General features: G+C 47.1%; 1 protein-coding gene across 2 annotated transcripts in view; it reads left to right on the top strand.

Annotated features, from left to right (window-relative positions):
* The window catches only part of LOC112114615 (zinc finger protein 251-like), a 27,933-nt gene extending 10,160 nt beyond the window's left edge, over positions 1–17,773 (top strand). Inside the window, exons 2-5 of one of the 2 annotated variants that reach the window (XM_026660325.1) lie at positions 1,118–1,200; positions 4,585–4,711; positions 14,465–14,578; positions 14,988–17,773. In XM_026660325.1, coding sequence (XP_026516110.1) covers positions 1,118–1,200; positions 4,585–4,711; positions 14,465–14,578; positions 14,988–15,805 — 1,142 coding nt within the window. In that variant the 3' untranslated portion in view covers positions 15,806–17,773. The remainder of the gene's footprint in view (positions 1–1,117; positions 1,201–4,584; positions 4,712–14,464; positions 14,579–14,987) is intronic. The other variant, XM_029913630.1, reaches the window with a different exon arrangement.
* The last annotated feature ends 7,362 nt before the right edge of the window (positions 17,774–25,135 follow it).

The raw sequence follows: 25,135 nt of genomic DNA, 5'->3' as shown, positions 1-25,135 counted from the left end.
CATAGAATCATAGAACTGGAAGGGACCTCGAGAGGTCATCTAGTCCAGTCCCCTGCACTCAAGGCAGGACTAAGTATTATCTTCTAAACCATCCCTGACAGGTGTTTGTCCATCTTGCTCTTAAAACTCCCAAATGATGGAGATTCCACAACCTCCCTAGGCAATTTATTCCAATGTTTAACCACTCTGACAGGAAGTTTTTTCTAATATCCAACCTAAACAGTCCTTGCTGCAATTTTAGCCCATTGCTTCTTGTCCTATCCTCAGAGGTTAGGAAGAACAATTTTTCTTCCTCCTCCTTGTAATAACCTTTTATGTACTTGAAAACTACTATCATGTCTCCTTTCAGTCTTCTCTTCTCCAGACTAAACAAACCCAATAGTTTTGATCATCCCTCACAGGTCATGTTTTCTAGACCTTTAATTATTTTTGTTGCTCTTCTCTGGACTTTCTCCAGTTTGTCCACATATTTCCTGAAATGTGGCGCCCAGAACTGGACACAGTTCTCCAGTAGAGGCCTAATCAGCTCGGAGTAGAGCAGAAGAATTACTTCTCGTGTCTTGCTTATAATACCCATGTTAATACATCCCAGAATGATTTTTGCTTTTTTTGCAACAGTGTTACACTGTTGACTCATATTTAGCTTGTGATCCACTATGACCCCCAGATCCCTTTCTGCAGTACTCCTCCCTAAGAAATCATTTCTTATTTTGTATGTGTGCAACTGATTGTTCCTTCCTAAGTGGAGTACTTTGCATTTGTCCTTATTGAATTTCATCCTATTTACTTCAGATCATTTCTCCAGTTTATCCAGATCATTTTGAATTTTAATCCTACCCTCCAAAGCACTTGCAACTCCTCCCAGCTTGGTATCATCCGCAAACTTTATAAGTGTAACAGAGAGATTCTGTTACTGGGAGGGTTTCACCATGTCTCAGAGGATTACACCCTGGTCGGAGGGGGCTAGGCCTGTACTGGAATAAGGTCACTCTTTGCTTCACAGTGTGGCAGAACCTAGAATGTCCATTAGCAGGGGAAAATCCTGGGAGGAATTGGCATGTGGAATGGACAAAAGCCCCATCTGAATTCTCTCACATTGCCCTTCTCTCCCTGTCAGGCTACAGAATAACGTCCACGTTTCGCTCCAGAACATCCCATCCTCCCAGGAGGAAGGAAATGGCTGCAATGGAGCTGGCTCAGGTAAGGGATTATCAGGGAGCTGGTGGTGGATTCTGCTTGGAGGGAGAGGAGCAGTAAATGCATAGGATGGTGGGAGTCAGGAAATATCTAGGGTGGAGAAAGGAAGGGAACAGGATGTGACAAACCTGTTGAGACTTGTGTAAAGCTAGAAATCCCTTTACCCTGGGTCCAGCACTTCCCCCAGTTCAGTCTTTGTTTTTCAGGTGCTTCCAGGAGTTCTCTTGTGTGGGGAATGAGGCCAAGAGATGATGTCACACCCCACCTTATGTAGCTTTTCCATATGGTGGAACCCCTTTTTTTCCAAACTGAGTTTGCAGTCCAGTTTGTGGAAAAATACAGGTACCAAAATGGAGTTCAGTGTCACGTGGTCTGGTCACATGTCCTAGCATGCCCTGCTGAGTCATAGTAGCCATGACTCATAGGCTGGGTGAAACATTCACAGGAAGGCTAAGCTCTTCCATGGTCCATTGTCTTTGTTGATGAGCCATCAGCACTGTCTGGCTTCTTCATTGTTGTACCTGAAAGGCTAGTTGTGAGTGTTACCCAGAGTAAGCACATTTGAAATACAGATACATAGTCAATATCCATAACTTCAGATACAAACATGTTCCACACACACAAATAGGATAATCATATTCAGCAAATTGTAACTTTTTCAATGACACCGCACATGATGCATCTTGCACATAATGCATCATAATTATGTCCTAATCATATTATAATCAAACCACTATGCTGAATATGGGGTGTAGTGTCAGAAAGGGCCTAATTTCAAGGCACAGGAGTTGGGAATGGAACTTCCCCTCTTTGTGGAACAGGAAATAACCCTCCAGCCAGGGCTGGGAAAACTTCCCAGACTCCCAGTGCTGGAGCCTGAATCTATTGACACTTCATTAGTTACCCCCACCCCCAATCTTTGTGGCAACTGCAAACTTTATCAGTGATGATTTTATATTCTCTCCTAGGTCATTGATAAGAATGTTAAATAGCACAGGGCCAAGAAGCAATCCCTGCGGGAACCCGCTAAAAATAAATCCACTCGACCATGGTTCCCCATTTACAATCCCAGTTTTTAATCTATTTAATGTCTGCCGTGTTTATTTTGTATCATTCTAGTTTTTTAGTCAAAATATCATGCTGTACCAAGTTATATGCCTTACAGAAGTCTAGGTATATTACATCAATACTATTAGCTGCAACCAAACTTTTCATCTCATCCAATAAGTATATCCAGTTAGTTTGATAGTATCTATTTTTTCTAAACCTTTGTTAATGGGTACTAATTATATTACCCTCTTTTAGTTCTTTATTAATGAAATCCAGTATCGACTGCTCCATTATCTTGTCCAGTATTGATGTCAGACTGACACTCTTGTAATTAGCTGGGTCATCTCTTTTACACTTTTTAAATATTGGCACAGCATTAGCTTTATTCCAGTCTTCTGGAATTTCCCCAGTGATCCAAGTCCTAATTAAAATCAACATTAAGAGTCCACCACGCTCTTCCACCAGGTCTTTTAAAACTCTTGGATACAAGTTATCTGGACCCGCTGATTTAAACATGTCTAACTTTAATTGCTGCTGTTTTACATCCTCATGAGTTCTTGTTGGAATGGAAAGAGTGTCATTGTCAACATCTTATGATATGAGTACATCATCTATTTTTCTCCAAATCAAGGAGAGAAATATTTATTGAACACTTTTACATCTTCTGCATATTTTTTTTTTATTATTATTCTGCCATTTCCATCTAGTAATTTCCCACTACCGTTGTTAGGATTAATTTTGTACTTTTAAAAACTTCTTTCTTATTTTCATTGATTGGTCGTTGATTTCTGATAGCTTCCCTTACCAATTTTCTACAATTCTGACCTTCTAACTTATATTCTTTACTATTGACTTCCCCTTTCTTCCATATATTTTATTTGGAGAGTGTTGAGATTCCTACCAGGGAGCCACCAGCAGGGTACAGAGACAGCCCCATCTCTTTTATATCAAGCTCTGTGTGACTTTGCACTCTATATGATTTTATGAAAATATGCTAATGTAACTGGAATATTATTCATGCAAAAGGTCCCTTGTAAGGTATCATTACAAAGCTTATAATCTATTGAGTGTGATCATCCTATTTGTATAAATGTACCACTCTTGTATCTGAAACTAGAAATATGAAATATAACTGAGGGCTTATTGTAATTATGCAAAGTGTGGGCCATTAATGATGGTTTGGAATCTTGATGACTCCCATTAACCCAGACAATTGACTGCAGATGGCTCTGTTTTACCTGAAATTCCTGTATACATGTGTGCTGGCAAGTGGGTAATGAAGTCTTACAGTGACATGTGATCATGTCACCTGAACTGGAATTCATCTTTAACCTGGTGCTTTTCCATTGAGAAGGTGGGGTGGGGGTAACCCAGAGGGACAAAGGATTCCTGCCTTATGCAAAAGATATATAAGTGGGTGGAACAGAGAAAAGTGAGAGCCATCATGAGGAATCCCGTAGCTACCACCTGAGCTGGAGCAAGGGCTGTACCAGGGGAAAGGATTGTGCCCAGACTCTGAAAGAAACGTATTGAAACATCTCTGAGGGTGAGATCTTATCTGTATTCAGTTTCTTACTGTATTAGACATAGACTTGCGTATTTTATTTTACTTGGTAATTCACTTTGTTCTTGGAACCGCTTAAACTACTTGGAACCACTTAAATCCTACTTTCTGTATTTAATAAAATCACTTTTTACTTATTAATTATCCCAGAGTATGTATTAATACCTGGGGGTGGGAGTGGGGGGCAAACAGCTGTGCATATCTCTCTATCAATGTTATAGAGGGCAAACAATTCATGAGTTTACCCTGTATAAGCTTTATACACGGTAAAACGGATTTATTTGGGTTTAGCCCCCATTGGGAGTTGAGCATCTGAGTGTTAAAGACAAGAACACTTCTGTAAGCTGCTTCCAGTTAAGTCTGCAGCTTTGGGGCAAGTAATTCAGACCCTGGGTCTGTGTTGGAGCAGACGGGCATGTCTGGCTCAGCAAGACAGGGTGCTGGGTTCCCGAGCTGGAAGGGAAAGCAGGGACAGAAGTAGTCTTGGCACATCACTTGGCAGTTGCCAAGGGGGTTTCTGTGATTCAACCCGTCACACTCTGGCTAGTAGGTATGTGATAAATGTGAAGACCCTGCCTCCGTCTGTCAGCTGGGAGACACGTACGTTCTCTCTTTCTACCCTCTGATGCCTCCTGGCTGCTTTAAGCAAGATGGGGTGGGACTCTGTTAACATGTGCCTTCCGGAGCTTCCATTTACCTGTTGCTGCTGTTCCGTGAATAGTGGGGTGTGATTGGGGCAGCAGGTACTGAGTGTTGGACTCTTGCTCTTTCAGGGGCCAGTGACTTTTGAGGAGGTGGCTGTGTATTTCACCAGTGGAGAGGGGGCTCTGCTGGACCCCACTCAGAGAGACCTCTACAGGGATGTCATGCGGGAGAACTATGAGACGGTGGTCTTTCTGGGTAAGGAGTCCTGTCCCCTCAGTTATTAGAAGCTGTGGGGTCTCTAAAGAACCTGAGTAGTAATAACTTTATTCGTCATACAAGTTTTGACAAGTTTCCTCGCCCCCCCCCTTTTTTCCCCCTTATCTCCCACTCTCTAGAATAATTTTTGGACATGTGCCTTTTTGGTGCCGTCAGTCATATTAGAATTGCATTTAATATATCCTTATTAGATACATTAATAACTACATTAATAACAAGAGCTTTCATGCCTTTTCCTCATTTTAAGAGGAAAATATGCCACTTGCAGAATTCTAAATTGAGTAAATAGCTGTATGACATATGCATGGCTTGTGTGACAGTAAGATGAACTCTTCTTTTGATAGGAGAGCACATAATGTTGCCATTCAGGACCCCACGGGAGAAGGGAGAACAGAGCTGTGGGAGGGGAGAAGAAGGGGGGGGGGAGTAGATAATTCTGGGGTGCCAGGACATGGGGAGGGTGTGTTCAGGATTAGAGCTAAGAAGCAGCAGGGAGGGATGAGGTAGTGAGAGACGAGGAGGAAACACAATAAGCTCCCAAGGTGCCAGGAGGTGGTGCTGGCTGAGAGTATCGGGAAGAAGGGAAGAGGAGTGTGGAGGAAGGGCACCCAGGAAGTGGACTGGGTGGGTCAGTAGGAGGGAGAAGAGGTTTGGGGATCTAGCGCTGTGGGGGATCCCAGACCTTTAACCCCAAATCCCTACCCAAGCCTTGTTGCTTTAGAGCAGGGGTCTCAAACTCAAATGACCACGAGGACCCCATGAGGACTAGTGCATTGGCCCGAGGGCCGCACTGACACCCCCGCTCACTGGGCCCGGCCCCGCCCCCATTCCACCCCTTCCATGAGGCCCCGACCCTACCCCGTTTCTTCTCCACCTCCTCCCCTGAGCGTGCTCCTCCCCTCTCCCTCCTGGAAAGTGCTAAGCATTATACAGAGCATACAGATCAGTGCTGCTCCTACAACAAGTCATTTCCAAGTGGTTTTAATAAAATATATACACTCAGTAATGCACCTCACTCAAAGGACAAAACACACACTTAGTTAGATTTACTTCTGTTAAAGCCCCCCCCACACACACACACTGCACTGGGCTGCACCACCACTCCACCCCTGCTCTGCCTCTTCCAGGGGTGGCAGGTTTGTAGAAATTTTGGTGGTGCCCAGAACCTGCCCTCCACCCCTACCTGCCTAAGGCTCTGGGAGGGAGTTTGGGTGGGGGAGGGGGCCTGGGGTGCAGGCTCCGGGCTGGGGCAGGGGGTGGGGTGTAGACTCTGGGATGGAGTTTAGGGATAGGAGAGGGTGCAGGGGTGAGGGCTGTGGGACTGGGGATGAGGGGTGAGGGGCATTGGAGAGGCTCAGGACTAAGGCAGAAGGGCAGGGGAAGGGCAGCCTGCCCTGGCCCTAGTGGAGGGGGACACTAGGACCCTGCGGCAGCAGGTGATGCTGGAAGCCGGCAGAGTGGAGCGGAGTCAGCATGAGCTGCAGGCTCGGGGGCAGTAAGTGAGCCCGGGGGACACTTGGGGGAGGCGTGTGGGGGCGGCAGGCAGGGCCGGGGCAGAGACACGGCCCCAAACATTGGGGAGCAGCAAGCAGGGAGTTTAGCTGCCACATAAAATAACTCGGGAAGTAACTGGGCGGGGAGGGGCAGGGAGCTTGGCGGGCCACAAGGAAGAGCCGCATGTTTGAGACCCCTGCTTTAGAGCCTACACTCCAGTTTTATTTCTGTTCAGTTTCACTTCATTATACATTTTTTCCTCAAATATTATTTTACCTCTTGACCTCCCTCTCCCACTCATTACCCCCCTCCTCATTTAACCTCCCCATCCCTATGCACAGCGACCCCGGCCACCGATCCTGAGTCCTTGCTGCATTCCTCCCTCCCATAGCAGGGCCACTACCCAGGCACAAATGGGCACTTTGTTGATGATGTCACAGGGTGGTAGTGTAGCCTGTACAATTTTTACACCTATAAGATTATGTATTGGGGTAAAACTTGCCCTTGCACATGGCTGTTCAAAGTTAATTGAGAAGATGGAATTTGGTGAAACACACAGAAACTTGATTTAATACGGACAGTTAAAATTGAAATCATAGGCAAGGATCAATACACGTAATGATTAGACTAAGGGTATGTCTACACTACAAAATTAGGTCAATTTTATAGAAGTCGATCTTTAGAAAGCGATTTTATACAGTTGATTGTGTATGTCCCCACTAAGCGTGGTAGGTCGGCAGAGTGCATCCTCAATACTGTGGCTAGCATCAACTCACAGAGTGGTGCACTGCGGGTAGCTATCCCACAGTCCCCGCTGCCCATTGGAATTCTGGATTAAGCTTCCAATGCCTGATGGGGCAAAAACATCATCGTGGATGGTTTTGGGTACATGTCATCAGTCTCCCCTCCCTCCCTCCTTGAAAGCAACGGCAAACAATCGTTTTGCACCTTTTTTCCTGGGTTACCCATGCAGACGCCATAGGAAGGCAAGCATGTAGCTCGCTCAGCTTAGCAGTGCTGCTGTTAGCATTGTAAACACCTCACACATTATCCTGCAGTATGTGCAGAACCTGGCTAGGAGACGCCAGCATGAGGATGATTGTGAGGAGGATATGGACACAGACGTTTCTGAAAGTACGGGATGTGGTAATTGGGACATCATGGTGGCAGTGGGCAGGTTGATACAGTGGAACACCCATTCTGGGCCCAGCAAACAATCACAGACTGGTGGGACCGCATAGTGTTGCAGGTATGGGATGATTCCCAGTGGCTGCAAAACTTTCGCATGTGTACGGTCACTTTCATGGAACTTTGTGAGTTGCTTTCCCAAGCCCTAAAGCGCAGGAATATCAAGATGAGACCTGCCCTGACAGTTGAGAAGCGAGTGGCGATAGCTCTGTGGAAGCTTGCAATGCCTGACTGCTACCGGTCAGTCGGGAATCAATTCGGAGTGGTGAAATCTACCGGAGGGGCTGCTGTGATCCAAGTAGCCAAAGCAATCAGTGACCTTCTGCTAGCAAGGATAGTGACTCTGGGAAATGTGCAGGTCATAGTGGATGGCTTTGCTGCAATGGGGTTCCCTAACTGTAGTGGGGCGATAGACGGAACGCATATCCCTATCTTGACAACGGACCACCTTGCCAACCAGTACATAAACCACAAGGGGTACTTCTCAATGGTGCTGCAAGCACTGGTGGATCACAAGGGACATTTCACCGACATCAACGTGGGAAGGCCGGGAAAGGTGCATGATGCTTGCATCTTTAGGAACTCCAGGCTGCTCGAAGAGCTGCAAGACGGGACTTACTTCGCAGACCAGAAAATTACCGTTGGGGATGTTGAAATACCAATAGTTATCCTTGGGGACCCAGCCTACCCCTTGCTCCCATGGCTCTTGAAGCCATACACAGGCAGCCTGGACAGTAGTCAGGAGCAGTTCAACTATAGGCTGAGCAAGTGCAGAATGGAGGTAGAATGTGCTGTTTACTGACTCGGTTAGACCTCAGCACAACCAATATTCCCATTGTTATTGCTGCTTGCTGTGTGCTTCATAATATCTGTGAGAGTAAGGGGGAGATGTTTATGGCAGGGTGGGAGGTTGATGTAAATCGTCTGGTGGCCAATTTTGAACAGCCAGACACCAGGGCGATTAGAAGAGCACAGCTAGGCACACTGCGCATCAGAGAAGCTTTGAAAACCAGTTTCATGACTGGCCAGGCTACGGTGTCACAGTTGTGTGCATTTCTCCTTGATGCAAAATTGCCCCCTTTGTTGAATTTACTTCCCTGTAAGCCAATCCCCCTCCCCCCTTCGACCACAGCTGGCAAAGGAAATAAAGTCCCTGTTGTTTTGAATCCATGCATTCTTTCTTTATTTAAAAAAAAAAAGAGAGATCATTGACAAAGTAGCCTGGGTGGGGTGGGGGAGGAGGGAAGGACAAGGCCACATCGCTTATTGTAGCCACACTACAAATCAAAACTGTTTGAATGACAGCCTTCTGTTGCTCGGGCCATCCTCTGGAGTGGAGTGGCTGGGTGCCCGGAGCCTCCCCCCGCACCCCGCATTCTTGGGTGTTTGGGTGAGGAGGATATGGAACTTGGCGAGGAGGGCAGGCGGTTATACAATGGATGCAGCAGCAGTCTGTGCTTTTGTTGCCTTTCCTGCAGCTCCACCCGACGCCTGATCATGTCCGCTTGCTCCCCCATTAGCCTCAGCATCTCCTCCTGCGTGTTCTGATCACGCTCACTGAATGCTTTCCTGGCCTTTGCCACCGAATGCCTCCATGCATTCAGCTGGGCCCTATCAGTGCAGGAGGACTGCATGAGCTTGGAAAACATGTCATTGCGAGTGTGGGTTTTTTCACCTTCTAATCTGCGATAACCTCAGGGATGGAATTGATACAGGGAGCATAGAAACATTTGCACCTGCAGGGGGGATAAAAAGAGAGAGTAAAATTTAAGAAGATACATTTCTGAGAACAAAAGGGGAGACTCTTTCACAGTGAATCAAGCAATTCACAGTAGATAGCACATGTGCTTTAGGTACAAGGTCGCATTTTGTCTTTTATATTGAGCGCCTACCGGTATGGTGACACATCACACATGGTTGGACAACAGAATTCGGTTTCCAGGCAGCCATGGTAAGCCAAAGGGTACGTGAGGTTGGCTTCTTCTGCCTTCATAACATGTAGGAATGGTTTCAAACTGCAACACCCTCTTTTCCCATAGCAAGCAATGCCGGTTGGATTTGTTGTTTAAAAGGAGGGGCTGCGGTTTTGGGATGGATGTGCAGCACACCCCTCCTCCCACCACTTGGCTATTCTCCGGGATGACCCCTTTTAGCCAAGCGCAAACAGCCCATTATGAACTGGGTCCTTTTACTTTCCCTTACAAAAATTCGCCTATTTCACCCAAGTGATCATGAATGATATCACTCTCCTGAGGCTGACACAGAAAGATAAAGACTGAACATTGCATGAATATGACCAAAACCCAGGACCATTCACTGCCATGCTTTGTGCTGACTACTTCCAGACTACTTGCTACCGGCTTGGCGTGGTAAAGTGTCCTACCATGGAGGACTAAATAAGGCAGCCCTCCCCAGAAACCTTCTGCAAAGGCTTTCAAAGTACCTCCAGGAGAGCTTCATGGAGATGTCCCTGAAGGATTCCCGCTCCATCCCCAGACACATTAACAGACTTTTCCAGTAGCTGTACTGGCCGCAAATGCATCCCAATTTTTCATGCCAAATCAAACATTAAACACAATTACTTTTAACCCCTGTAGTGTAGTTACAAATATGCACTCACCAGAGCTGCCTTCTACATCTTCAGGGTCCGGGAACCCGCCTTGGGAGGGTATTGGCTGCAGGGTGATTAAAAGGTCCTGGCTGCCGGGGAGAACGGATTCACCACTTGCCTGCTGCGCATTCTTCTCCTCCTCCTCCTCTTCCTCATCCACAAAATCCTCCTCCCTGTTGCGTGAGACTCCCCCTTTGCAGGTGTCCACGGACAGTGGTGGAGTACTGGTAGGGTCCCACCCCTAGAATGGCATGCAGCTGATCATAGAAGCTTCATGTATGGGGCTCTGACCCAGAGCGACAGTTTGCCTCCTTTGTCTTGTAGTTGGCTTGCCTGAGCTCCTTAATTTTCACACAGCACTGCTGTGTGTCCCTGGTGTAGCCTCTCTCCATCATGCCCTGTGCAATTTTGGCATATAAGCATTTCTTCTTTTTGATCGGAGTTCTGCCTGCACAGATTCTTCTCCGCATACAGCAATCAGATCCAGCGTCTCCCGTTCGCTCCATGCTGGAGCTCGTTTGTGATTCTGGGACTGCATGGTCACCTGTGCTCCTGAGCTTGCCACGCTGACCAAACAGGAAATTAAATTCAAAAGTTCCTGGGGCTTTTTCTGTGTACCTGGCTAGCGCATCGGAGTTGAAAGTGCTGGCCAGAGCAGTCACATTGGAGCACCCTGGGATAGCTCTCGGAGGCCAATACCGTCGAATTGCACAACGCTGCATCTGCACTAACCCAAATTCAACTCAAGAAGGTTGATTTTAGCGCTACTGTCCTTGTCAGGGAGTATAGCAGTAGATTTTAAGAGCCCTTTAGGTTGACGGAATGGGGTTGGTTGTGCATTGCTTATAAAATTGACCTAACACCGCTAAATTCGACCTAACCTAGTAGTGTAGACCAGGGCTAAGATAAGTATAGTAAAGAGAGTCTTGCACTGTGCATACTTACAAGTTATGGACACCATTGGAAATAAAGATCAAGGGGCAAGGGAGACCATCAGAAGGGAGCCCTCCTTCAGTTTACACGGTCTCAGGGAAGCCAACAAAATGAAAAAATGGTAACCAGAAGAGGTATTTCATCCACTTCCTTATGGTAATAGGATGGCTATATACCATATCTGCTCCTTTACTCTGATTACAATAATGTCAATAGCTGCCCCAACCCATATGTGGCCTTTGGGAAGTCCATAATTAAGCATCAAGCATTAATACTCATGATTTACATCACTTATTTATAAATAATTCCAATATATGACTGTGTCCAACTGCTGAGATACTGCATAGCAACCTAATTGTTAAAGCCCCCCCAAACTTCCTTCTTTTAGAATCCTGTGGGTAATGCACCTGTTTGTGGTTCCTCGTTAGTCTATCAAAATGAGGGTGCAAAATATCTGACCTGGGATTCTCTCCTTAGGCCTATTCAGGTAAATCCCAGACTTCAGTATAACTACTTCCACAAAGCCTCCACCTAATATAAGGCACTTAACTGTAGCAAGCTTTAGCTATGTTTACACTACCGTGGTCAGTTGACCTACACTGCGCAACTCCAGCTATGTGAATAACGTAACTGGAGTCAAGGTAGCTTAGGTCGAGTTACTGCAGGGTGTACACTGTGGGAGGGTCAACGGGAGAAAATCTCCCATCAACACTTGATGGGGTAGAGTAAAGGGGTCAACTGGAAAGTGATCTGCAGTTGATTTGGTGGGTCTTTACTAGACCCACTAAATGGACCATGGGTGGATCGATCTCAGAGCGTCGATCTCGGCTGTAGTGTAGACCTGCAATAAATAACCCATTTATTTATGTTCACCTCCTTACCCCTCCATGCATGTTCCAAGCTAATAAGCAATACTCTGATAATGATATTTTACCTCTAGCGAGTATAAAATTACCCACAACACATGAGACTAGGTCATAGATCATAAAATCAGGTTGGGGTCAGCAGGAGTAAGAGTTTGGAGAGTCTTGTCCCCCCTCTCCCCATCTGCAGCAGCCACAAGCTGTCTTCCCTCCAGGCTCCTTGGATTTTGAGCCTGTCCCTCCTGAGGTTGCGTGGCCCAGATCTTGTTTCTTACCTTCTCCTTTTCTGGAAAAATTAGAGGCTGTTGCTCCTGAATTTTAGTGTTTAATTCCCCAGCCTTCTCCACACACTGGGGGAGTTTAATTCTTCCTCCCATTACACCTGAGTCACTAGATTTCCTAATTCCCCAAAATGTCCTTTTGTGATTTCACAGTTCTGGCCTTTGACCTGCCTCCATGGTCTGCTCAAGGTATCAGGCCTCTATCCAGTCCCTCTCTATGGGTAGGGACCCACATACCTCTCCTTTTTGACCAGGGTTTGAGGATTGCAGCTTGTCCTCCACTGCGTTCACTGGACTAACATCCAGTTCCTGTGCTTTGCTTTCTCTCTAAGGTCTGTGAGCAGTGTGTGTGTGTGATGGAGGTGGGAATTTTGGTGATACTTCTATGATGCCAATACACACTTCAGTTTTCCTCTGTGATTGGTATTGCTATGATTAGAAAGAGCAGGAGACATGAGATGTTTTGTGACATAGCTGTCATTGGGTGATATGAATGGGTCATTAAGGACAGGTTGGGCCAACCTACATCAATGGAATACCTGACAGAGACAAGGGAATAATTGTCACCTGTCCATGGGAGGATCTCCACTTGGCTGAGTGACGCATACATGGACTCCTTATGTTTTTGGTAGCAGGAAGAACTGGGCTTGCAGACGCAGGGAGCTCTACCGGAGCATAGACAAATGGACAGGCACAGTGAAAGGAAAATAAAATGTTTTCTACAGTATCATGGCTCAAGGGCTTTGGCCAGTATGGACTATAGTGTCTTCTTTGCTTCTCCGTGCTAATCTAAGGACTTTCCAATGCTGTGTTTTGGTTCACTAATAAACCCTGCTATGTTTTAAAAGTCTGCCCAGTGTTACAGTAAAAACTTGCTCTGTGCATAGAATGAGGAACAGTCTCTGAACAGGAGTGTCGTTCAGCTGGACCTGCTGGGCAGAGCTCACAGGTTGAAATAGGAGTGTTGAAGCCAGAGGCTCAGTCTCAGGTCTATCCTTGTGGAAGAGTGGGACCCATTGGGGGTCTAATGTACTCAAGTGGCACTTCCCAAGAACTGTTTATAAGCCAGGGCATTGCACAGATCCTATGGATCCATGACAGTGTCAGTGTGCCTTATGGGAAAAAGATATAAAACAAGAAAAGCATCTAAATGCGTATTTACCATTGCACCCTCATCAGTCCTCTTGGGAATCCCTAATCAGTTCCAAAGTGTATTAAAGCCTTCCTTAAAAGCTTACCTCTTGGTTATCAGGTCATGTCAGTTTGTAGCCCAAAAGACCCCCCCTCAGTCAGCTGAAACTCAGCTATTTCTCCCCAAAAAGTCTGTCTGTCTTCTTCAGTCCCCTGAAACAGGTGAAAATCAGTCACTGCCCCTTTGTGCATGGGGCAAAGCTTCAAAAGAGGGAGATCTGCATAACCAGCCTTGAGCTCTGGCATTCATCACCCCTTAGTGACACCAGATTGCACAGGAAACCCATCCCTCAGACCTCCCTGGTATCATCTGGCCCATCTCAGCATCATAGTCTATGAAGTATTCATGCTTTCAAGGGCTGGCTCAAATATACAGATAACAGTCATAAGTAGGGCCAGGGTTTGCTGGCAATGAAAACAGAGTAATTGACAAATATGAGCAATATATAATCCTTTACCGCATGAAAGTGCATTGGGGGGAGGGGACAGGAGCCAGCTCTGTTGGGGAGGTGGGGCCCAGACACTGGGCATTGAGAGCCTAGAGCCAGCTGTGTGCTGGGGAGACGGGGCATGAACCAGCTGTGTGCAGGGGAGATGAGCAGGGGAGAGGTGCTGTGGATGCAGCCGAGAGCAGGTGCGAGCGCCGTCCGCTCTACAGCATGAAGAGGGAGCAATTCCGGATATGAAGGGTGATTGCAGAAATGAAGAGTAATTTCGGGGGGGGGAAATGCAGTAGTAGCAGCAATTTCCAGAAAACACTGGCCCTAGTCATAACATTAAATACAAATAGTCTCAAGATGTATGCCTGTTTTCATCAGATCTGTCCCTCTGCCTTCACATAGTTCACTCTGCTGGTGGGTTCTACCCCTTCCCCCATTCTGTGTCTGTTTTGTCTATTTAGATTGTAAATTCTTCAGGGCATGGGCCATCTACCGTTCTGGGTTTGTACTGTGCCTAGCACAATGGGGACCCACTGTTAGTTGGCCCTTAGGCACTAAGGTTATGAATATGATTTATAATAATAATAACTCTCCTGCCACTTTGAGCCAAGGAAGCTGGCCTTGGGATGTTACTACTTAAAAATGAGCTGGGGTTAAAACCATGGAATATTCCTTCTGACAAGTATCCCACAAATTCCAGAGACCTTCCTTATTTTCTTTGCTTTGAGCAGGGTTTCCAGTTTCCAAACCTGATGTGATCTCGCAGCTGGAACGAGGGGAAGAGCCGTGGGTTACAGACCTCCATGACTCTGAGAAAAAAGTGCTCCCGAGAGCTGCCTGCGCAGGTGAGGAATTGGTTAAACTAAGTAAAAAAAACTGTCCGTGAATACAGGAAACATTTGAGGTGCCCTACAAAGACCTTGTGAGCTCTCTAAGTTCAGGATTGTTCCCTACAGATGTGGAATCATTAGGCAGATGTCACTCATGGCTTCCCACCTACCCTGACTGACAACTGGCAGCAGGTCCCTCCCCAATCTTGCTTACCCCTAGAGTTCTGGTGAGATACAGACCCGGAACTGATCCCTTCCTCTCTCCGCTCGGGAAAGGTTTGGGGATAATCAGCTCCTGATAGGTTTGATCTCTCCTGCACATAGTTTGGTTTGTTCATCCCTTTTTCCATTCTTCTCTCTGAGATTTCCTTTCTCTCTGGAGCACGGAGTGACCTGTGTCTGGATTTTCTCTGTCTCCCATCAGGTGTTGGGATGGTGAGTGAGAATGAGGAGAATCCCCAGCAGGAAGATGCTGAGAAAGTAGAACCACATGGGACGTTATCAGAAAGATCCAAAGAGAATGATTCCAGGAGTTGTGCACTCCCAGAAAAAGCAAAAGCCTGTAAGACTCAGCAGAGGCCAGAGGAAAACTTCAGTAGCCACTCAGACCTTATTACACGTGAGAGAATCAACTTGAAAAAGACACGCTACACATGCCATGAGTGTGGGAAAAGCTTCATTGGTAGTTCAGCCCTCATCTTACATCAGCGAATCCACACAGGAGAGATGCCCTACACATGCTCTGAGTGCGGGAAAAGCTTCAATCAGAGCTCTGCCCTGATCACACATCAGATTATCCACACGGATGAGAAACCTTATGGATGTCCTGAGTGTGGGAAACGCTTCAATTGGAGCTCACACCTTATCAGTCATAGGAGAATCCACACGGGTGAGAAACCTTATGGATGCTTTGAGTGCGGGAAACGCTTCAATGCTAGTTCAGCCCTCATCTCACATCAGCGAATCCACACGGGAGAGACGCCCTACACATGCTCTGAGTGTGGGAAAAGCTTCAATCAGAGCTCTGCCCTGATCACACATCAGAGAATCCACACAGGAGAGACGCCCTACACATGCTCTGAGTGCGGGAAAAGCTTCAAACAGAGCTCTACCCTTAGCAGACATCACAGAATCCACACAGGAGAGAGACCCTACACATGCTGTGAGTGCGGGAAAAGCTTCAGTTATAGCTCAGTCCTTACTCGACATCAGAAAATCCACATGGGAGAGAATGTGCCTTGATTAGGGCTGGCCAAAGATTTGGGTTTTTTTTAAAAATCACATTTGCTAATTCCCACATAGTGATCTTTGCACCATCTTCACCGTGGTCTCTCAGCTCCCCCAGATGAGTGCCTGCTTCTGCCTTTTGCAGCTCACCCTTCTTTGGGGTCAGTCCTGTGATCTTTTCTATCAGCTCCTTTCCTTTTGAGTCGTAGGAGTGTGCGTCCCTTCAGCCAGGAATGTTCATCAGCTCCAGGTGGGAGAGATTTTGATCCCAACAAGCTATACTGAGGCAAAAACTACCTGTGCCTTACATCCACTAGGACTGTACATGGTGTTGGCTGCTCATTTAAATGATCTTGGTGTAAAAAGACAATTATAGTTGTAGAGCAGATGCAGCCCAGGTGCAGTGGTTGCATTAGCTTTCCCCTTGACCTGACCTAAACTCCATGACTTTTCCTAGTCTAAACAAACCCTGAGCATCACGGTTATACTGTCCCCCCATTTCAAAGCAATTGTTAGTCATCAAGTTTCCCCTTCGGGAACAAATTGTTTTATTCCCGGTTGTTCTCAGGTTGCTTCAGGTTGTGCTGGAGAGCAGATATTTTTATTACCGTTTTCCTCACTTAAAATATATTGGACTATAACAAAGAGCAGGAAGAGGGCAGAGGGATTCAATTGGTTAGGTCAATATTTTTTCTAAAGGGCTGGGAAGAGTATTCCCTAGTAAATGACTTGTAACTAAGCAAAATACCCATGCATTTGGCCCCCAAAGCAGTTGTGGCCAAGGCCCTGCAGGAGGTCGCTCCTGAAGATATCTCCTTTCTAATCAGGTGCATTTTGCCTGTTATTTGGGAAATGCAATCCCTATCTAGGTAGAGATGGGGAAAATGGAAGTGATGTTTCTGTTCAGCTCACCCCTTGGGAGATGCTGCAAATGTGTAGAAAATGAAATCTGTGTTTAATGTGATAATAGGTATCTTTCTGCACCTATTTCAATAGATACCTGACATTTGGTGTCTTACAGGGATTCTAAGCAGTACCTGAATTTAGTCCCTAATTTAAATCTGTGCCACCAGATTCACAAAATAAAAGGGCATATGTGGGGGAGTTATACCTCACTATTGCTACTGATACGTTGTATGGTTGGTGAAGAATTCTACGCCAGAGAAGTGTAAAATTACTCCAAGTAAGGTCAAAGATTTTACAAGAACTCAGGTAGAAATTGCAGGTACGAATGGTTGATTTTCACCCAAAAAATGAACGCTATGCTGACCTGTAGCCCAGGTAAACTATTTTTAGAACATTGCTCCCTAGTTAAGTGGCATTTATCACACTGCTAAAGGATGCCATAGTTAAATTGGGAACAACTGTCTTTTACCATTTGGATCCAAAGTTTCATGAATCACACAGAGAAACAGCTGATTCCTTCAGAGCCATTCCGCCTATGGGTCCCAATCTGGCTGCCTTTTTGGACAAGAAGCACTTTCATGCTGGGCAAATGATGGTAGCCAATGGGGGAATGTATCAGATTCCAAGTTCAGAATGCAGGATACATGAATGCTGAGTCTAGAGTCTGTGGTTTGGACTCTTAGGTTTGCTCTTGAGTCTAATACATTTGTATCACTTCTCTGCCTTCTACTACTTTGAAAGATTAGAAAGTGTGAAAATAGAGCACAGGTGTTTTTTCTCATGATGCAATCTTCCCATGTAGTGTGAGACCCTTTCCACTCACAGTTATAGGAGAAGACGCAGGGAGAAATGAACTCAAAGAAATGGAAGGGTCCTAGGTTATTGTAGAATGTGACTTCACACAAAGCTCACTGGGTGGAAATGGGAATTAAGAGAAAACTGCCCTATCGGTTTATATTTTGTAATCTTTGAATAGGTTGTTACCAGTGACAATGAAATTAAATATGAAGTTAATTAGGCCTGGTCTACACTACGAGTTTAGGTCGACTTTAGCAGGGTTAAATCGAATTAAGCCTGGACACGTTCACACGACGAAGCCCTTTCTTTCGACTTAAAGGGCCCTTTAAACCGGTTTCTTTACTCCACCTCCGACAAGGGGATTAGCGATAAAATCGGCCTTAGCGGGTCGGAATTGGGGTAATGTGGATGGAATTCGACGTTATTGGCCTCCGGGAGCTATCCCACAGTGCTTCATTGTGACCACTCTGGACAGCACTCTCAACTCAGATGCACTGACCAGGTAGACAGGAAAAGCCCCGCGAACGTTTGGATTTCATTTCCTGTTTGCCCAGCGTGGAGAGCACAGGTGACCACGCAGAGCTCATCAGCACAGGTAACCGTGATGGAGTCCCAGGATTGCAAAAGAGCTCCAGCATGGACCGAACGGGAGGTACGGGATCTGCTCGCCATATGGGGAGATGAATAAGTGCTAGCTGAACTCCGTAGCAGTAAACGAAATGGCAAAATATTAGAAAAGGTCTCCAAGGCCATGAAGGACAGAGGCCGTAACAGGGACGCGTGAAAATTAAGGAGCTAAGGCAAGCCTACCACAAAGCCAGAAATGCAAACGGAAGGTCCGGGGCAGATCAGCAAACATGCCGCTTCTACGCGGAGCTGCGTGCCATGCTAGGGGGTGCAGCCACCACTACCCCAACCATGTGCTATGACTCCTTCACTGGAGAAACACACAGGGAAGCGGGTTCAGGGTACGAGGAAGATGAGGATGAAGATAATGTAGATAGCTCACAGCAGCAAGGAAGCGGAGAAACTGGTTTCCCCAACAGCCAGGATATGTTTATCACCCTGGACCTGGAACCAGTAACCCCCAAACTCACCCAAGGTGTGCTCCCAGACCCTGAGGGCACACAGGGGACCTCTGGTGAGTTTACCTTTGTAAATATTACACATGGTTCATCAAGGAGAAACAAACAGAAGTTTCACATCGTAGCCTGGCCAGTCACAAAACTCGTTTTCAAAGCTTCTCTGATGTGCACCGTGCCCTGCTGTGCTCTTCTAACCGCCTTTGTGTCTGGCTGCGCGTAATCAGCGGCCAGGCGATTTGCCTCAACCTCCCACCCTGCCATAAATGTCTCCCCCTTACTCTCACAGATATTGTGGAGTGCACAGCAAGCAGCAATAACAATGGGGATATTCTTTTCGCTGAGGTCTGAGCGAGTCAGTAAGCTGTGCCAGCACGCTTTTAAACGTCCAAATGCACATTCCACCACCATTCGGCACTTGCTCAGCCTACAGTTGAACAGGTCCTGACTACTGTCCAGGCTGCCTGTGTACGGCTTCATGAGCCATGGCATTAAGGGGTAGGCTGGGTCCCCAAGGATCACGATAGGCATTTCAACATCCCCAACGGTTATTTTCTGGTCCGGGAAGAAAGACCCTTCCTCCAGCTTTCGAAACAGACCAGAGTACCTGAAGACGCGAGCATCATGTACCTTTCCCGGCCATCCCACGTTGATGTTGGTGAAACGTCTCTTGTGATCCACCAGGGCTTGCAGCAGCATTGAAAAGTACCCCTTGCGGTTTATGTACTCGGTGGCTTGGTGCTCCGGTGACAAGATAGGGGTATGGGTTCCGTCTATCGCCCCACCACAGTTTGGGAATCCCATTGCAGCAAAGCCATCCACTATGGCCTGCACGTTTCCCAGAGTCACTACCCTTGATATCACCAGGTCTTTGATTGCCCTGGCAACTTGGATCACAGCAGCCCCCACAGTAGATTTGCCCACTCCAAATTGATTCCTGACTGACCGGTAGCTGTCTGGCGTTGCAAGCTTCCACAGGGCTTTCGCCACTCGCTTCTCAACTGTGAGGGCTGCTCTCATCCTGGTATTCTGGCGCTTCAGGGCAGGGGAAAGCAAGTCACAAAGTTCCATGAAAGTGCCCTTACGCATGCGAAAGTTTCGCAGCCACTGGGACTCGTCCCACACCTGCAACACGATGTGGTCCCACCAGTCTATGCTTGTTTCCCGGGCCCAGAATCGGCGTTCCACGGCATGAACCTGTCCCAGTAACACCATGATTTGCACATTGCTGGGGCCTGTGCCTTGTGAGAGGTCTATGTCTATGTCAATTTCCTCATCACTCTCGTCGCCGCGCTGCAATCGCCTCCTTGGCTGGTCTTGGTTTTGCTTTGGCATGTCCTGGTTCTGCATATACTCCAGGACAATGCGCGTGGTGTTCATAGTGCTCATAATTGCTGCGGTGATCTGAGCGGGCTCCATGATCCCAGTGCTATGGCGTCTGGTCTGAAAAAAGGCGCGAAACTAGTATCTGACGGACGGAGGCAGGGGCGAGTGATGACATGGCTTACAGCTACAGGGAATTAAAATCAACAAAGGTGGCTGTGCATCAGGGAGAAACACAAACAACTGTCACACAGAATGGCCCCCCCCCAAAGATTGCACTCAAAACCCTGGGTTTAGCAGGCCGTCTATTTCATGGAGGGAGGGGGAAGCAAATGAATACAGAACAAATCTATTTTTTACATCTTAAGCTGGCAGACGACGGTGCAGCATGACTGATAGCCCTCGGCATCTTCTGGGTGCTTGGCAGAAAATACTGGGTGCTTGGCAGAAAATAGCATACTACGACTGATAGCCATCATCGTCATTGGGAAGGCAGCGACTGGGGGACAGCCACTGCAGTACGATGACGATGGATACCAGTTGTAATATACCATCTTCTACCAAAAGGCAAGGGGCTGCTGCTGTGTAGCAATGCAGCCCCATGTCTGCCAGCACCCAGATCGCCGATGAAGGCTACCAGTCATACTGCACCGTCTACTGCCAAAAGGCAATTAGCTGCTGCTGTGTAGCAATGCAGTACCACGTCTGCTGGCACCCAGATGACATATGGTGACGCTGAGCTGAGCTGAGCGGGCTCCATGCTTGGCGTGGTATGTTGTCTGCACAAGTAACCCAGGTAAAAAGGCGCGAATCGATTGTCTGCTGTTGCTCTGACAGAGGGGGAGGTGCCTGATGACATGTACCCAGAACCCCCCGCAACACTGTTTTGCATCATTCAGGCATTGGGATCTCAACCCAGAATTCCAATGGGTGGCGGAGACTGCGGGAACTGTGGGATAGCTACCCATAGTGCAACGCTCCGGAAGTCGACCCTAGCCTCGGTACTGTGGACGCGGTCCGCCGACTAGAGCACTTAGAGCATTTTATGTGGGGACACACACAATCGGCTGTATACAACCAATTTCTATAAAACCGGCTTCTATAAATTCGACCTAATTTCGTAGTGTAGACATACCCTGAGTCTACGTAAAGTCCATCAACGAAAGACTGCTTTGGCTCCACACTGGAAAGGCCCTTTCCAAGTCCTGTTAACCACCACCACCACTGTGAAGTGCCAAGGACTACCTGCCTGGACCCATGCTTCTCACTGTAAAAAGATCCCTCCACCTCGGGAGGACTCTCCGACTGATGATAAGCCTATTTCTCCTTCTAGCTCTGCTGTGCCTTCTGGACAGCAGGAAAAAGGGGAAAAAAGGACAAGGTGAAGTGCTAGTAACCTCTCCCTTGTCCACTGACAGACCTCCTGTGCCTTTGGATTTTTCTAGAAGAAGCAAAACCATTACAGGGTGATGTGCTAGTAACCTCTTCCCTGTATGATGCTGAACCACACTGTTTCAGGAAAAGAGAAGAAGGAACACTTGCTTCATTGAAACCACAAAGTCCAGGGATTCCTGACTACAAAAGACATTAAGAACTGACTGTAATGATGCACTCTATGGCTGAAAAACAAGAATTGAAGGAGTGGCCGGACAGGAAGAAGAGGGACCGAAAGGAGAATGCAGCACGCCAGAACGAAGTCATGGAGCGGCTCTTAAATGTTATGGAGTGCCAAGCTGACATGCTCCGGGCACTACTAGCACTGCAAACCGAGCAGCTCTGCGCCCGCAGTCCCCTGCACCCGCTGTCACAAAACTCCTTCCCATGCACCCCCCAGACACTGCCAACACACTCTTATCAACCTCCTGGCTCCAGTCTGTACCCGCTACATTCCACTCCTGCCCCATCACAGTTCAACCCTGCAGACTCCCACTACCCAGTGCACTCAACACCCGTCCCTCTGCAGTTTATTCCTGCTGAAGTACAGTACTCACTGCACTGTACTCTAAAGGATAAGGTTGGGTATGATACCTGGACATAAACAAATCTCTAACCGTCCCAGGACCCCACCTCCTCATGGGACCCTCCCTTCCCCCATCATCCACAGTGCTGATGTGTTTTTTTGTTTTTGTCTCTCTCCTCTAGTTGTTCTTTTTTAATAAAAGAATAGTTTTGGTTTGAAAGCAATCTTTATTCCATTAATTGAAAGCAAATAGAGCCCTCCAAAGTAACAGGCAATTTTCTTAAACCTTCATAGTGCATCGTCAGCACCAATCACAGTCACCTCCTAGCATTACAAGCACTGCACTCCCGTGCATAGCAACAAATATTAGTGGCTTTCAGCTTCAAATTGCTGCCCCCAGGCATCCCTGATCCTTATGGCCCTGCACTGTGCCCTGTTCTCTGGCTGTTCAAATTCAGCCTCCAGGCACTGAGCCTCAGCGGTCCAGCCCTGAGCAAAGCTTTCACCCTTCCTGTCACAAATATTATGGAGTGTACAGCACGTGGCTATAAGCATAGGAATATTGTCATTGGCCAGGTCCAGCCTCCCATATAGGCAGCGCCTTTAAACGGCCAAAAGCACACTCAAGAGTCATTCTGCACTCGCTCAGCCTATTGTTGAACCGCTCGTTGCTGCTGTCAAGGTGCCCCGTGTATGGCTTCATAAGCCATGGCATTAAGGGGTAGGTAGGGTCTCCTAGGATCACAATGGGCATTTCGACTTCCCCTACGGTGATCTGATCCGGGAAGAGAGTCCCTGCTTCCAGCTTCCTGAACAGGCCAGTGTTCTGAAAGATGCATGCGTCATGCACCTTTTTGGACCAGCTTGCATTAATGTCTGTGAAATGTCCACGGTGATTCACAAGCGCCTGGAGAACCATAGAGAAATACCACTTCCGATTAATATACTCGGTGGCTAGGTGGTCTGGTGCCAGAATTGGAATATGCGGGCCATCCATCACTCCTCCACAGTTAGGGAAGCCCATTTGTGCACCTCCACCTTCGCACAACTCTTAGTGGCAGAAGAGGATGAGATGCTCAGTGTTATAGCTGCCCAGAGTGCACGACTCTGAATACTGCTGCAAGTGTGAACACGCTATTACACAGGCAGTTGACAATGTGAACACACAATGGTTTCCCTTCAGTGCTCTCTGAGTGTAAGGCCTGGTCTACACTAACCCCCCAAGTCGAACTAAGGTACACAACTTCAGCTACGTGAATAACGTAGCTGAAGTCGACATACCTTAGTTCGAACTTACCGCGGTTCAGACGCGGTCCACACGGGGCAGGCAGGCTCCCCGTCGACTCCGCGGTACTCCTCTCGCCGAGCTGGAGTACCGCAGTCGACGGCGAGCACTTCCTGGTTCGACTTATCGCGTCCAGACCAGACGCGATAAGTCGAACCCAGAACTTCCATCCCCAGCCGCCGAACTAGCGGCTGGGTGTAGACCAGCCCTAACTGTAACTCCTGGCACTGTAACTCTGCCAGTGTAGACATAGCCTAAGAGAGACTGACTGCCAGGGTCCCAGGACTGATCCCTTCTGCGGAATAAAGCACAATGGCGATAGGCTATGCAGCCTTCACTAGTCTCCCTGTACCTAAAAAGCCTGCTAGCCCGAAGTGCTGGACCATCTATGCCATTACCGGGTTCCTAAACTGCAGCTACAGCTCCTACCCCAGGTGAATCCAAAGACTGAGAGGTGCAGAGATCCAACCCCTTATAATCTTAGAAACGTTTTGTTCCTTTTACTGTTTTTCTCTGTTTTTATGAACTTGGAGACCTCCCAGAGTTTCTATTAGATTGAGGTGTAATAGTGTGGCTCAGTGGTTGTCAGTGTGTGAACACTTCTGAAATCTATAAAAGGACGATGCTAAGAAGAATAGTTCCCCAAATCTTAATAGCCTTAAAACTCTGCCCTATGAAATGACTGAATGCATGCTCCTCACCTATGGAAGCATTGCAAAGAGTTAAGCTGACAGATATGTATTGTTCAGCAAGAGCTGTTTGAACTTCTTTTACTAATTTCTCTATTAGGGCTGTATGTGTTTTGGGGCAAGAGGGCGAGGAGAAGTATTAGCTACACAATAGTGAAATCTAAGGAGAAAACTGTAATTAGCTTTCAGGTTGTGGGCTAAATGTAAGTCATAATTTGGTTTTGGTATTTAAATATTCAGCTGGGTAAATCTGGGTTGCACTGCCTGGGTAAAAATCTCTGATTGGGGTTTTGGCCTCACTAAATATGCACCTGTCTTCTTGGGTTGCTCTTTTAGGATTTATAAGGGTTGATTTTCTGAATATTGGGTTTTTTCTTTCAATAAGCAACAGGATCTGGAACTTTTATTTGTATATTTCCCTTTAATTCAATCTCCATTTTCTTCATTTCATCCAATTCTAAGTTAAGGAATGTGCAGCAACAAAAACTGCCACAAACCTTTTGCTGCCCCATTCTGTGCCCATCTAGCAGGAGTATAGAACGAACACCTCCTGGAGCAGAGATTGTAACACTGGACTTTAAATACAGACACATGTTCCCAAGGTTTGCTCTCTTTCTCAAATCATGGCATAAGGGTGACACCTACAGTTCTTTGTAATCATGCCTGGCAGGAAGAAGATGCCTATATTCATCCCCTTGGGACGCAGGGGGATCTGGGAGACCCTGGACACTTGGAGATATTTACCTAGCGCTCAGGAGCAATCTACTCAGGGGTGATGCAGTAGAAAACGGATGAGCGCTGCTTTCCCCACTTATTTCTCCTTATCCCCTTTCAGTTGCTCCTCTTTCCCTTTCTTCCGCCTCCCCCCATCCTCTGGCAGGGAGATGTGGTCACTTCCCTGCTCCCAGGGGTGCTCACTCTCCCATAGCTGGATTGGCTCCTGCAAGTGCTAATAGGAGCAAGAGCCTGGGTCTGGGTCAGTCCCTGCAGGGGCTCTGGGACACACAGAGGCAAGAGGAGCAGCAAAGCTGGGGCTAGTTCCCACCAGGGCTGGATTAACTTTTTGTGGGCCCGGCCACAAACATATTTGTGGGCCCCCCTGGGGAATGAAGAGGATGGGGGCAAGAGCACAGCTGGCGGTGGATTTGATTTAAATCATGATTTAAATCACTAGTTAGGAAGACTCGATTTAATCATGGGTTTCTACATAAAAGTCCATTCTTGTTGGTTGTTATAACCTTAAAACATATTCTTCACAACTCAGAGATAGATTTAGGTTTCATTTTTAGAAGGTACGCACTA

This window comes from Terrapene carolina, unplaced genomic scaffold (assembly GCF_002925995.2).
Source record: "Terrapene carolina triunguis isolate 2854851 unplaced genomic scaffold, T_m_triunguis-2.0 Scaffold751, whole genome shotgun sequence".
Taxonomy (NCBI): domain Eukaryota; kingdom Metazoa; phylum Chordata; order Testudines; family Emydidae; genus Terrapene; species Terrapene triunguis.
This window is presented reverse-complemented; position numbering and strand designations above follow the sequence as displayed.